The following is a 12,924-nucleotide window of genomic DNA, read 5'->3' on the forward strand; positions in this document are numbered from 1 at the left end:
GAAGTGACGATTCAGTTAAATATCTTGAATTATATGAGTTCCAAGATTCCTTGGATGCTAATTAAAAGAGTCTGAACCCTTTTTGGGTGATAATGACTTTGCTTATGCTGCATGTTGGATTTACTTGTGATTTATGTGACCTTAGCAGTGGTAACACTGTTGTTACTGGTTGCTCTCACTATTATAGAAAGGTGTGGCTTTGTGTGGATAGACAATTTCATAGTAGGTGATCATTCCTATGCTTGTCCTACTAATGGTTTCCATTAGAATAAGGTGGGTGTTCTTTTAGTTTTCAGAGGATTTGGCGTTGGCTTAAATAGGGTAACTACTATGCTTTTCCTTGTTAAGAGCATACAACTATGTTTAACTAGTATCATCTCTCTGAGAACTGATTTGAGTGTCAGTTAGTTTTGATTGGACCAAATGATGATATAAAATCTTTATGTCCCTTATTTTTGTTGGGATGTGTTGTTAAGATAAGAAATTTATCCATTGGATCAATTCCTGGTGCTTAGTATACCTCACTCTAGCACCTCGATTATGAGGTTACTAATGTAGTGGATCTGATGTTGTTGTTGTTGAGCTTGTCATTCTCCTCCTTGCTCTTTTTACCTGCTTGGTTGATTTATGACTCCATATGGTGGTGTTCTTGGTGAAGAACACTAGTATGATTTTCTTTCATTGTTTCCAAGTGCGACCTTAGTTTAGTACTACGAACTTGCTGTAGACTCATCCATTCATATTTAGTTGTGCAATGATGTGTACGGAGGAGCACGTCCGAGCAAAATTGTAATTACTATTTAGTTTAAAATACAATTATGTAGAGAAACTTTGGATAGTAAAGAATAAAGAGTGATTTTTTTTATTCTATATATGAAGGTTTTGTGATTTCACGTCAGTTTTTTAAATCCTAAAATACATACCGCTGGCGCATAGGACTGTTTGACGGTGCTAACTTAAAATACCGCTGGCGAACTGGGAGGCGCTGGTGGTACCTATTACCGCCGGCGAGTTGGGCAAACCGTCGGGGGTATTTCCACCTTACAACTGGGGTTAACGAATACGCCGGTGGTAGCACTTTACCACCGGTGAGGTGGTCGCCGTTGAACAACAAGGCGCCGGCGGTAGCAAATTCTATGCACGGCCGGTAAGCAAATTCGTAGTAGTGTTAGTAGATGGCAATCTTCTTCCCCAAAACCCCCCATGTCCAAAACTTGATCTTCATCCCGTAGTGAGCAATGCTTCTAATTCTCTTTCTAAACACTTCTATGTCCGGTTCAAATCTCATTTTTCCCTTTGAGTTCTTACTATGTGAGCTTTCCCGAAAGGGTGTATGTGAAAGGAGTTGTAGTAGCTACCAAAGTATCATTTTAAAATGAGTCAAAGAAACATAAATATATCTCTATCTTTCTGTCATAAATTCACATCATGTCATGTTTATGCAATGGTTGTTCTTCTAAGTGTATGTACAATGGGGTAACGCCAAACTTTTGTTACGGTCGCCACGGCAATTTTTTTGCTTAGTTGGAGTAGAGAAAATGAAGAAATAGAAGATCGCCTTCCCTTAGCTAAGAGATAATATCTTAGAAAATAAGGGAGGACAAATTTCTCCATTGTACAAATACGCCTTCCCTTATCAACCTAATTTCTTACTAAAATTAATTGATTCTCATTAATAGCTAGAGATGATAATAAAAGATATTGCATTGTATCACTTATATTTGGTGCCTTCTCTAGACGATGTTCACTCATAAGAAAAAAAAAACAGTCTTATCTACCATTGTACATGCCCTTTCGTGTCACATGCCTTTCTCGCGGTGTCACTTTAGGGACATACATCCTTCGCCTTTATAGCTAGAAGATAGCATGTGTATTTACACACAATAAATGCTTGCTAAATCTAAAATCATATAAAGATCAAAACCAATCAAATATTAAAGGTAAGGGAGGATCATTTTAAATGCCCCAAATAAATAGATAGATATAGATAGGGGCTACATATAGTAAAAAAAGAGGCCACCATTTATTGCATGATAAAAGCCAATTAATAACAAATACCAGCTAGATATAGAGAGAAAATGGACTATCCCACTACTATATTACATTGCACGCCGGTTGGGAAAGAGAGAAGTATTGGTGAAAGCTCGAAGAACAACAAGGCGAGATGTATCGGTGAATTCCAGATGCTACTAGGTAGGCACGCTAACTCCTGATCGATCTACGTCCATTTCGAAATCCTTTTTTCTCTGGTTTTGTGCTATATACGAGGATTTTTTTCGAAATCCGAAACCTATATGGAATATTGAGTTATACAAGGATTTTGGAGTATGAGTTGTACAAGGATTTCGGGGAGGAGCGATCTAATCGTCGGTGCCTAGAACGGACGGCCAGGATTTCGGCAAGCGAATCCGTCTCGAGCCTGGGGAACCGCTGCTACGGTGCTACTAGTACTGATCTCCCCTCTTTTCTTCCTCACGGGTCACGCCTGAGCCCTGAAGCAACCGGATCGCCCGCCTCGCCGTCCGCCGCCGGATCCACCTCGAGCCGCCGCTGCCGCCGGAAACCCTCCGCCGCCGCTTCCCTCGGTGCCCTCTTGTTTCTTTTTCAATGATCTGATGAGATTGTTCTATTGTCATTACTCGTGAAACCCTGTTTTCGCTGTTTCGTCGGCTCACAGAGGAAGCGCACTGGTGTAGGCTTAATTAGCGCCCCAATTCTAGCTAGCCGCTTCATGCTAGAACGGTGGAATTTTGGTCTTGAATTGTGTGATTTACCATACTTTTATTCGAGCAGGAGCACGTTACTCTGAACTCTGAAGCACCTGGGCTGCTTCGGTAACTGAAGGGAGGACAAAAACCGTCCACCTGATCCGCCTGATCCTGCCGTGACGATGAAAACACACGAGCGTGCTGCTAGCCTGGCCCTTTCTGGTACGTTCCTTGAAAAATTCAGCTTTCGGCTGTACTTCTCGTGGCCTCTTCATTTTCCTTGACATACAACCTGCAGGTATATACATTTTCTGAATTATAGTCCTACGGTTTCGTATGACATGTGCAGGTCTGAGCCTGGCGCCGCTCGTGATCAACGTGAACCCGAACCTGAATGTGGTACTGACGGCATGCCTCACTGTCTACGTAGGTTGCTACCGTTCCGTCAAGGCGACTCCACCATCTGTGAGCAACATTTCTTTCTTTCATCTTTTACCATGTTAACACGTGTCCTCTGGTTGGTTACTACTGCAATAGGTTGATGCAGAATTACTGTATATGGGTCTGGTCAACTTAAACTTATTTATATATCTTCTTATGCAGGAGATGATGTCGAAAGAGCACGCGATGCGGTTCCCTCTGGTGGGGAGCGCCATGCTTCTGTCGCTGTTCCTGATGTTCAAGTTCCTCTCCAAGGACTTGGTCAACACTGTTCTCACCGCCTACTTTTTCGTTCTCGGCATTGCCGCCCTCTGGTAATTTTCAAATGCTCTTTCAAGAGTGTGTTTTTCCACAGATGTACATACTTACAACTGTTCGCTGCTTTTTGAATTATGCAGTGCGACGCTGCTTCCTTCCGTTGAACGGTTTCTTCCCGTAGGGTGGAATAATAACGTCATCGTGTGGCGTGCTCCATACTTCCACTGTATGATCCCCCGCCTTCATTTTGATGCGCGCTCACTTTTCTGTACATTCTGTAGCTCATGTCATATTAGTATAGCTAAATTTCTATTACCAATGTACTACTTTGAGACACTATTTTGCCGCACCTCTAGTATTTCTCAACCTGCCATACTTTGGAATACCATTATGCTAACCAAAAGTATGTATGCTGACCTAATTGAACATCCTAGCTACTACCTCTGTCCGGAACGGAGGTAATAGTGAACAGTTAAAGCATATATGCATTCTAGACCAATCCATTTAAGAGGAGAACTGGGAAACTGTCTCTAATGTGTCCTGGCAGCATGATATTGCTGAGTTGCCCCACACAAGTTGATAAATTTTAGACAAATAAATAAATAAATCTGAGATTGAATTTATATATAGAGTATTCAGTTGTTTATAAACAATTAACTGGCATGTAAACATACATTTCGTTGACAATGTTTCATTTGATATGGGGTCTCATTTTTCTGGTTGTACTGGGTGTCTGGATACATATTGCAGGATTTGCGATGCTTTTGCTGCTCGTGATGTAATAATATGACCCTTTTCTTTGAGTTCCACATTAACTTCCGTCTTGCCTTACTGAAAAGACAATGATTTCGCCTTCTTGGCCATATTATAATTTATCATGCTCTTACCTAAGATTGAGACTTGTTGATGGTTTAACCTTATTAATTTCATATTTCAGCACTCTCAGTGGAGTTCACCAAGTCTCAAGTTGTTGCTTCAATCCCAGGATTTTTCTTTTGTACATGGTATGCCATGAAGAAGCATTGGCTAGCAAACAATGTTTTGGGAATTGCTTTCTGCATTCAGGTTTGTCCTTACTGCTACTTTGAGTTTAAGGTTAATATGCATTACTAGAATAGTTATTGGCTGAAAGATTTCATAAAATATATCATCTCTTTCCTTTTTTTTTTTACTTTCTCAACAAAACCTTATTACTTTAGTTTTAATCTTGCAGGGAATTGAGATGCTATCACTAGGATCATTCACAACCGGTGGTATTCTCTTGGTATGTGTTCACTCAAAGCTCATAGCGAACTAACTTATCTTGCACGCCTTCCATTATTTCATCCACCGACTTGTCTTTCTCTTGCTCAGCTCTCTGCTATATTAGTACTCTGTGGAGCATGACATTTACATACCATAAATACAATTTGAAGAATATAGCATGACATGTAGGCACCTTAAATACAAATGAAGTCTCTGATATCCTACAAATTTTACGTACCTTTCTTCTTGCTATGAAAAGAGCAGTCTGCCAAATTTGTAGGAAGCCTTAATGATATGTTGTGCTTACTAAGCGTGTTAATGACCTGTAGTTTGCATCTCTAGGTTATCATGTTGTTGCGTCCCTCTTCTCTTAATACAAATATTGATTTCCAAGCAGCTCACTAAATGCATTGCAGATAATGTTTTTTGTCCTTGTTTTCGTAATTTGTTTATAATGTCGAATCGATTTTAAATCATGGATTACTTTTACTTTGATGGTATCCTGTTGGCAAGTTAATATTCATGATTACCTTTTCCAGTATTTGATGTAATGGACCCATCCTCCAGCGAGGAGTTTTAAACTGTGATCCTACTATCTTGTGATTTGAATAATATGAAAAGTTCAACTTGTTTACTATGTTACTTATTCTAAAGCTATCAAAATTCTTGCTTGTGTCTGGCTCATAAAAATGCTAGTCTAGTCATGCATCAGTTTCTGTTACTGCAGTTCCACATACTGTTACTGAACCTTTGTTGAGTATTTCTTATATTGTCGTGTGAATGGTTGCTCAACTCTTTCTGGAATTTCAGGCTGGACTTTTTGTGTATGACATCTTCTGGGTGTTCTTCACTCCAGTTATGGTCACTGTTGCTAAATCATTTGATGCTCCGATAAAGGTTAGTGTTTTGTCTGACTGGATTTTTGCCCTCCACATTTTCTTCCATTTCATTGCAAATAATTTAATTTATTCACATGTTTTTCTCTTCTTTGTGCAGCTTCTGTTTCCCACTGCGGATGCTGCACGCCCTTTCTCCATGCTTGGCCTTGGTGATATCGTGATACCTGGTTAGTGATAAGCATGCTATATTTGCAGTGATACTTGATTCCCTTTTCCAATTTCTTGTTTAATAGTACTGGCAGCTAGATTATGAGTGAAAGCTCTGCTCTAACTAATGATCTATTGCAATGTCATAACAACTGGATTGCTGTTGATATAAGGTGTTTTAGCTGAGGAAAGAAACTCGTCTCAGCGCTTGTTTAATTTAATGTACTCCTTCCGTCCCGAAAATGATGTCGCAGATTTGTCTAAATTTGGATCTATCTAGACAATATTTAGTGTTTGCATACATCCAAATTTAGATAGATCTGTGACATCTTTTTCGGGGCAGAGGGAGTAGTCAGATATCATTTACTTAACACATAATATTATTAGAGTTGGATAGAAGATTCTATAGTTTTCACGAAAATAGAAAAGAAACAGTTACCTATTCAGACTTGGTGGTAGAAAATCAACAATTAGTTCTGTATCATTCAATATTGAAAAAAATTCTAAAGATCTCATGTTTCCATAGGCATGTAACCTAACACATAATAACGTGTAGTTTTAATTCCGACTCCAGGTATTTTTGTTGCACTTGCTCTGCGTTTTGATGTCTCGAGGGGGATCAAGAACCGTTACTTCAACAGTGCATTTCTGGGATACGCTGCGGGTATAACAGCAACAATAGTTGTGATGAACTGGTTTCAAGCTGCGCAGGTTAGTCCTGTTCCTAGTATCTCTTTTCATCCATTGCTGCTCTTGACCCATGTCGATCTCTGAAAAAAGATATTAACACCTTTTATCTCCATCTTTGGTTTTTTGATACGCAGCCTGCTCTGTTATACATCGTTCCTGGTGTGACTGGTTTCGTCGCTGCTCACTCCATGTGGAATGGAGAAGTGAAGCCGGTAAGCTTCCTACCTTGTTCTTTACTTTGAACTTGAGGGTATTTTAAGTAGTGGTATTTTATTTGTAAAAGTTTTGACATTGTTGCTCTTAAAAGTCTAACAAACCAAAATATTTCCACATGGCTGGCAAGAAAGGCATCGTCTGACACAAATATTAGTTCCCGATAGAAAAGCTGCAGTTTGATATTCCCATATTCTGAAGTTAAGTAGTCATGTAATGAGAGAAAGTAGTTGACTATCTGGAGCCTCCTTCGATGTTGCCTCAAGTAAAAATTTCTACTTGTGCATAACTGTATGTCTCCAACTCTCTAGTTGAAGCTCCGTGATTTCTGATAAAGAATACTCATGCATGTTGCAAAACTAATGCCAGTTAGTTGTTTGTTCCTTTGCTGTGATTATCTGTGGTGCTACGTCCCTATTATGTTTTCCCTTTGTAGTCAAAATGCAAGATTTCGTTGTTTCTGACTATTTTGCGTTTCCAGCTACTGGAATTCGTCGAGAAACAAGCTGAAGAGGAGGGAGCTGGCGAGGGAGAAGATAAAGACCCCAAGCAGAGCAAAAAGGTGGACTAGTGTTGGATAAGTTCTTTCTAATTAGCTAGGAGAATCAGGAATTTAAATGGGCCGGATGATCTCAACAACCGAGAAGTTGACTCATATGCACAAAAAAAAACCTCCTTTTTTATTCGAAAAATCATTACTATTTATTCCTTTGAGTGGTAGTAGAACTGTAGAAGAGGGAACATATGCCGTGAAATGGACTTGGAACAGAATGCAGTTCATTGAGATTTGACTTCACCTGCCGCTGGCCAATCACCACCGACTTTTTTCATTATGGTGGCAGTAAGGACAGGGTACTGTCCGAATTATATATATTCCCTATATCAGTATATAACATATTAAATTTACATATGTATTTTGGTTGGTTCATCATCATTGTTAAGGGGCTATACCAGAAAGAATATTTCCAATTTTGTCTCAACGGCAGATTTGGCAGGGAAAACATTATATGTTGTGTTGTCAAAAGAAGGTGCAGAGGAGCGAATCCGGTTCGTGGCTGACTGCCAAAGTCACGGCCGTTTCTGCCTTTTGCGCAGACAAGAGGTTCTGCATTGCAAAAGCGTCTCTTGTATGTGTGGGTTTCTTCTCCTGCATGCGCTTCTTTGCTTGCTATAGACAACATGGAAACGGTGTCCATCCATCACGTACACTCAATTCCATTTTGTCTCAGCATCGTGGTGTCGTTTTCACATACTGCAACACTTTGATCATCAATTTCCATGAAATTTTAAATGACAGATTCTGCAACATCATATTTTTTGAACCCTGGTATACATAGTACATCTCGATTGGACAAGTTGGTTATGTGTGGGTATTTGGTGTGAGATGACAAGCTAGTTGGGGTTGATCTAATGGTCTAATTCACCGTCTTGTTCCTGGAATCGAACAGGCCATTACTTTCCTCGATTCTTTCTTGCTGATGCGTGGAACACCAGACATTCGAGTTGTTTGGTGCAACGCACGATCTGGCACATCACTATATATCCTTTTCTTTTACCTCGTCTGAATAGGCGGCCCTAAAGCCAGTTGATGCATGATGCAAACTATTCGTGCACGTTTATATGTATGCATTTACACACTAAATCTTTAGCGTAAAGCCAGAGAATTTTCTCATCAAGTCGCGCATGATCCCCGTTCTTTTTAATTAGGAGAAGACAACAAAAGTAGGAATTTAGATGGGCAGAATGGTCTCAAGTGAAGAGAGGAAGAATTGCGCAAGGAACAGATATATTTATGTATTGGGGTGAGCTTATATACACAGATACATGAGGGGGAGGGGAACACCGGCCCAATATTCTAACCCTAGTATACGATTACCCGAGAATTTCAGGGGGACTAGAGAAGGAAGGTTAGGTAGGATAGCACAATAATTACATGCGCTTACATGGAGAACCGATACATTGATTCACATAACAGAACCTTTTCTTTGTTCCTCGAACCGAACACGACAATATTGTTGATTATTCTTTCTTGGTGATGTGCGGAACATTAGAAATTTTTGATTGAGTTGAATTGTGCAATGACCTTGATTCACATGATAGGTTTTCTTTTGTTTCAAAAGGTTAAGCTCTATTTGATTTGGTGACATGTAGTAAAGTCATCGGAGGGCGTGTGGAGGTTTGTTTCTTGCTGATATCACTGGATTTGGTATGTCTTCCTTCTGATCTCAGCATCTCTTTATTGGTGATGGTTGCTCCTCTCGTGTGTTCATGACAACTTCCATTTGTCCATTACAACAAGCTTTGCCTGGCTCCAATGAGAGAGGGGCCAGGACGGTAGCAACCTTCAGTGGCTAGATGGTCCAAAGACCTTTTTGTAATTTGTATTAATTTTAGGTTTTCTTGTACTGTTGTTGAGGATTATGAATAGATCAGCGGACCTTGCACAAAAAAAATAGAACCAAGTTCATTGCCATGATGACTTAAGCACAAAATTCGCACTCTATTGTTGTTCGCATAGTATTCCACCATCTCATCCTGAAGGAGATTGAACGTCATAGTTTGTGGCAGAGATGGCAATTCAAATGTTTTGTAAATGATTAATATTTACATATTTATTGTTGCATGAATCTGAATTTGCTTAGGTAAACACGAGCAAAGATTGCATTGGTAATAATCCGGCAAAAGGAAGATTATTCAGAGTAGGCTCAATGGACAATGGGGATGGTCCTGTACTTAGAGACAAAGAAGGACATAAGCTTTTTGTATCCTATGCTTACATTTTTTTCAAAACATTTTTGTGAGAGCGGAAGTTCTTTTTGAAAGAGCAGCATCCAAATCTAGTGTTGAACAAAGTAGGCATAGCGAAGATATTTTGATCCTGCTACTGTAAAAAAAATGCGAAGAGTTCTCAACTACGAGAAATTTTTAAATTAGATCGGGCTACTTTAAAATTACATGGTGTTTTTTGCAGCAGTCCAAAAAAAAAAAAGGGAAACACGAGCAATGATTGTAGAGAACCCAAATCAGGCCCTAGTCGGCCTTTGACTTTGAGCCAGGCAGTTGGAGATTCATAGAAAATGCATTCTGCCGTTGTGTGTGATCATTATAATTTACTCCTATATTTGCATACGATATTTGTATGTACCTTTGTAGAACGTTCTGGGTATATCAAGTTACATGTTAATATTATTCTTTGAAGTCCTGTCGTGCCCTAAAACTGCACCGTCTCCTGCAAATTAATTATCTGGGAAATATGTATGTTCACTTTTTTTTCCGATAATGAAAATATATTAATATCACGAAGATACCAATTACACTCAGCATCTGCAACAACGCAGTACCCTAATGGCAACACGGATGCACACAGCCAAAAAGGAAAGAAGAATTACAAAAAAAAGTCTCGCTACAATGATCTATTCCTTGTAACAGCTAACCAAACACCACCAAGGCAACACCAGAAATCCATATTCTCCAAAAGCGACGCCTTCAAGAAGGGAACGGTGCACAAGCACCGTCGTCGCCCTGATCATAAATCATATGTTTTCACCTTGGAGGAAGGTCTTCTCTCTCAAAAATAATGCCTTCAACAAGGTTATTGTCACACACAAGCAATTAAGGTCAGTATTGGGTTTTCACCCGGAAGATTAGACACTGAACTTCTATACTGCCGCCCCCACTTGCCGATGCCACTGATCCAAGAAACAAAATATCAAGCCAATCCCTCATCTCCACTAGGACTCGAACCACCATTACTAGTCCACAGATCTCGACTTCCATGCCATTTTTCACTACTGACATCACCATGGAACTAAAGACATGTCCCACAATGGCAACAGACTGCATAGCTTCACATTGCTCCCTCTGAAACCAAACGGTCAGAAAAAATATGGTTGCGTGTGACCGAATCCCATCCGATCCGGCAATCTCCAGGCATGAGTCGCCCAATGGAGTTCGCTGGCGGAGCCTTCCGGAACACGACACTTCGTCCAGATCGATTTAGACATTATCAAGCAGATCTTCGTCTTGGCTTGAGAGAGACCCTAGTGAAATAACGAGACAAGCAAAGATGATGCTTTCGACAAGATAACAACGCCAAACGACCCCGCCATTGTCCGCCAAGACCAAAGTCGGGGTGCGGTTTTCACCGGCTGCCACGTCACCGCAAACTCGTCGGCGAGATTCCCGGTCGACCACCTCTAGCGGAGAAGGAGGCCACCACCACCATGCCAGGAACAGATGCCCCTAGCGTCCTCGTATCGTGACATAGCCCGGAAGAACTTGTGCGAGCGGTCGTCGAGGGCGAAACAGCAAGCAGCCCGTGGCCCGACTAAGCCCATCTAGGTCTAGATCTGGGCCTGGACGCCGCCGCCGCTGCCATCAACCGTCGGCCGTCGAGTTCCTCCGACCGCCGCCAGCCAAGACACCACGTCGACATCAGCCAGGTGCGGGCTCCGCCGCCAGCACGATCGTGCCCCCACGTCGAGTCGTCGTCGAGGTAACCACCACCGCCGCCACGCCACCAGACATTCGCCCAGCGATGCCCAGGGCAGCGGCGGCGGGAGGGGAGGTCGAGGAGCGAGGGTCGAGGTAGGGGAGGAGGTGGCCGCCCGGTGCAGCGCGGCGCCGCCGCGCGGGTACGGGAGGTTGCGGGACGTGCGGGAGGTTTATTGATCAGTTTCAATATTGTCACAACCATGTAAAATTATTTATCATGGGAAAGAGAGCAGAAAGAATATTTACTTTTGTCTCAGTGGCAATATTCGGCTGAGAAAACATTATGTGTTGTGTTGTCAAAAGAAGGTGCAGAGAAGCGAATCCGGTTCGTGGCTGACTCCCAAAGTCACGGCCGTTTCTGCGATTCTCGCAGACAAGAGGTTCTGCAGTGCAAAAGGATCTCTCCGCCATCTCTTGTGTTTCTCTTCTCCTGCACTTCTCCATCATCGACACTCAATTCCTTTTGTTTCAGAACCATGGTCCACGCGTTTCTGAAAATTCACATGGGTTTTGGTATGTGACACTTTCATCCCCAATTTCCATCAAATACATTGCTATAAAGGCTAAATATTCATAATGAAAAGTATGTTTCTGATATATTTAGTTTATAACTAATGGACTAACCCAGCCTAGTAGCTCTGGGATGTCACTATCCCTCGAACCTCAGATCGGACAAGTTGGTTATGTGGGATGTTTGGTCTGAGATGACAAGTTAGCCGAGATCGAACGAAGCATTATTGTTTCCAGTGATCCTTTCTTGCTGATGTGTGAAACATCAAAATTATTCGAGATGCTTTGTCTGGTGCAATGCACGGTCGTTCGCACCATTTTTTTCTTTTGTTTCGTCCCAACATGGGGCCAAAAGTCGGTTGATCCACGATTTTAATCATGCATGTGTGTTCATGTATATGCATTCACACACATTACCATAGCAGATTTTTATGATTACTAGTGTATAACTGACTATGCATAATAAAAATTATGAATACCAAAATTTCTAAATATATAAGTTTCAATATAGGAGATATATATGTTTTGGATTGTTGAATCATCTCAATGAACACTATTGTATCAGAGAGAAATCTTATCAATTATGTCGGTAAAAGAGTGACCTTATATAGATGAAAATTATATTTTTCATAGTGGCCTTGTATTCAAGAATGGAGGGAGTATTCTCTCTCCCATTTTTTGAACTTTTAGGAAATGTGTCCTTTAGTGTGCTAAAAGTTAATAACTACATTTAGCAGCACCCGGTTGCATAGCTCATAGACATAGTACATTTTTTGTGTGTGTATGTAGTATGGAGCATGACATGCATTGATGCATGAATGAATATAACACTAAGCTCATGTCAAACAAGAATTATTTATATCAGCCTGTTAATTTAGCTAGTTAGCTGCAAAGCGAGATGCAAATACCTAGCTTGTCACGGCGACGAAGCATAACAGAAGGCTGCATGCATACGTGCGGCTAGATGTGTACATGAAGCAACCATTTGTAATTGATGATATTTACGGAAACTATTCCGCCTGAAAGACAAGTTCCCGCCTCCCTAGATTTAGCAGATACACTGGATGGATATAGAGTGATGAGTCAGCTTAATTCATGTTTGAGCTTGCAATACACGTTCGGTTTCTCATGCTAGCGATATATAACTGGTGAGATTGACTTAAATCACGTGGTAGCTAAGACTGATTACTGTGCGTATGAAAATGATTGAAAGGTAGGTCTGCTGCATATCTGTGGCCCGTTCAGATTCAAGTCCATGTCACTATCGACGCTTCCTCGGATGTTGTGGTTTTTTTTATAACTGTAGGGCAAAAACCCTA

At 41.0% G+C, this 12,924-nt stretch overlaps 1 protein-coding gene across 1 annotated transcript; it reads left to right on the top strand.

Moving 5' to 3' along the window:
* Positions 1-2,442: 2,442 nt before the first annotated feature.
* LOC127308799 (signal peptide peptidase 2) lies at positions 2,443-7,397 on the top strand. The gene is made up of 12 exons (XM_051339699.1): positions 2,443-2,585; positions 2,794-2,930; positions 3,058-3,173; positions 3,312-3,463; positions 3,548-3,633; positions 4,345-4,472; positions 4,621-4,671; positions 5,463-5,549; positions 5,649-5,718; positions 6,273-6,409; positions 6,523-6,600; positions 7,083-7,397. Exons 2-12 carry the CDS (start codon positions 2,891-2,893, stop codon positions 7,170-7,172), a joined length of 1,035 nt encoding a protein of 344 aa, XP_051195659.1. The 5' UTR covers positions 2,443-2,585; positions 2,794-2,890; the 3' UTR covers positions 7,173-7,397.
* The last annotated feature ends 5,527 nt before the right edge of the window (positions 7,398-12,924 follow it).

This window comes from Lolium perenne, chromosome 6, assembly GCF_019359855.2.
Source record: "Lolium perenne isolate Kyuss_39 chromosome 6, Kyuss_2.0, whole genome shotgun sequence".
Taxonomy (NCBI): domain Eukaryota; kingdom Viridiplantae; phylum Streptophyta; class Magnoliopsida; order Poales; family Poaceae; genus Lolium; species Lolium perenne.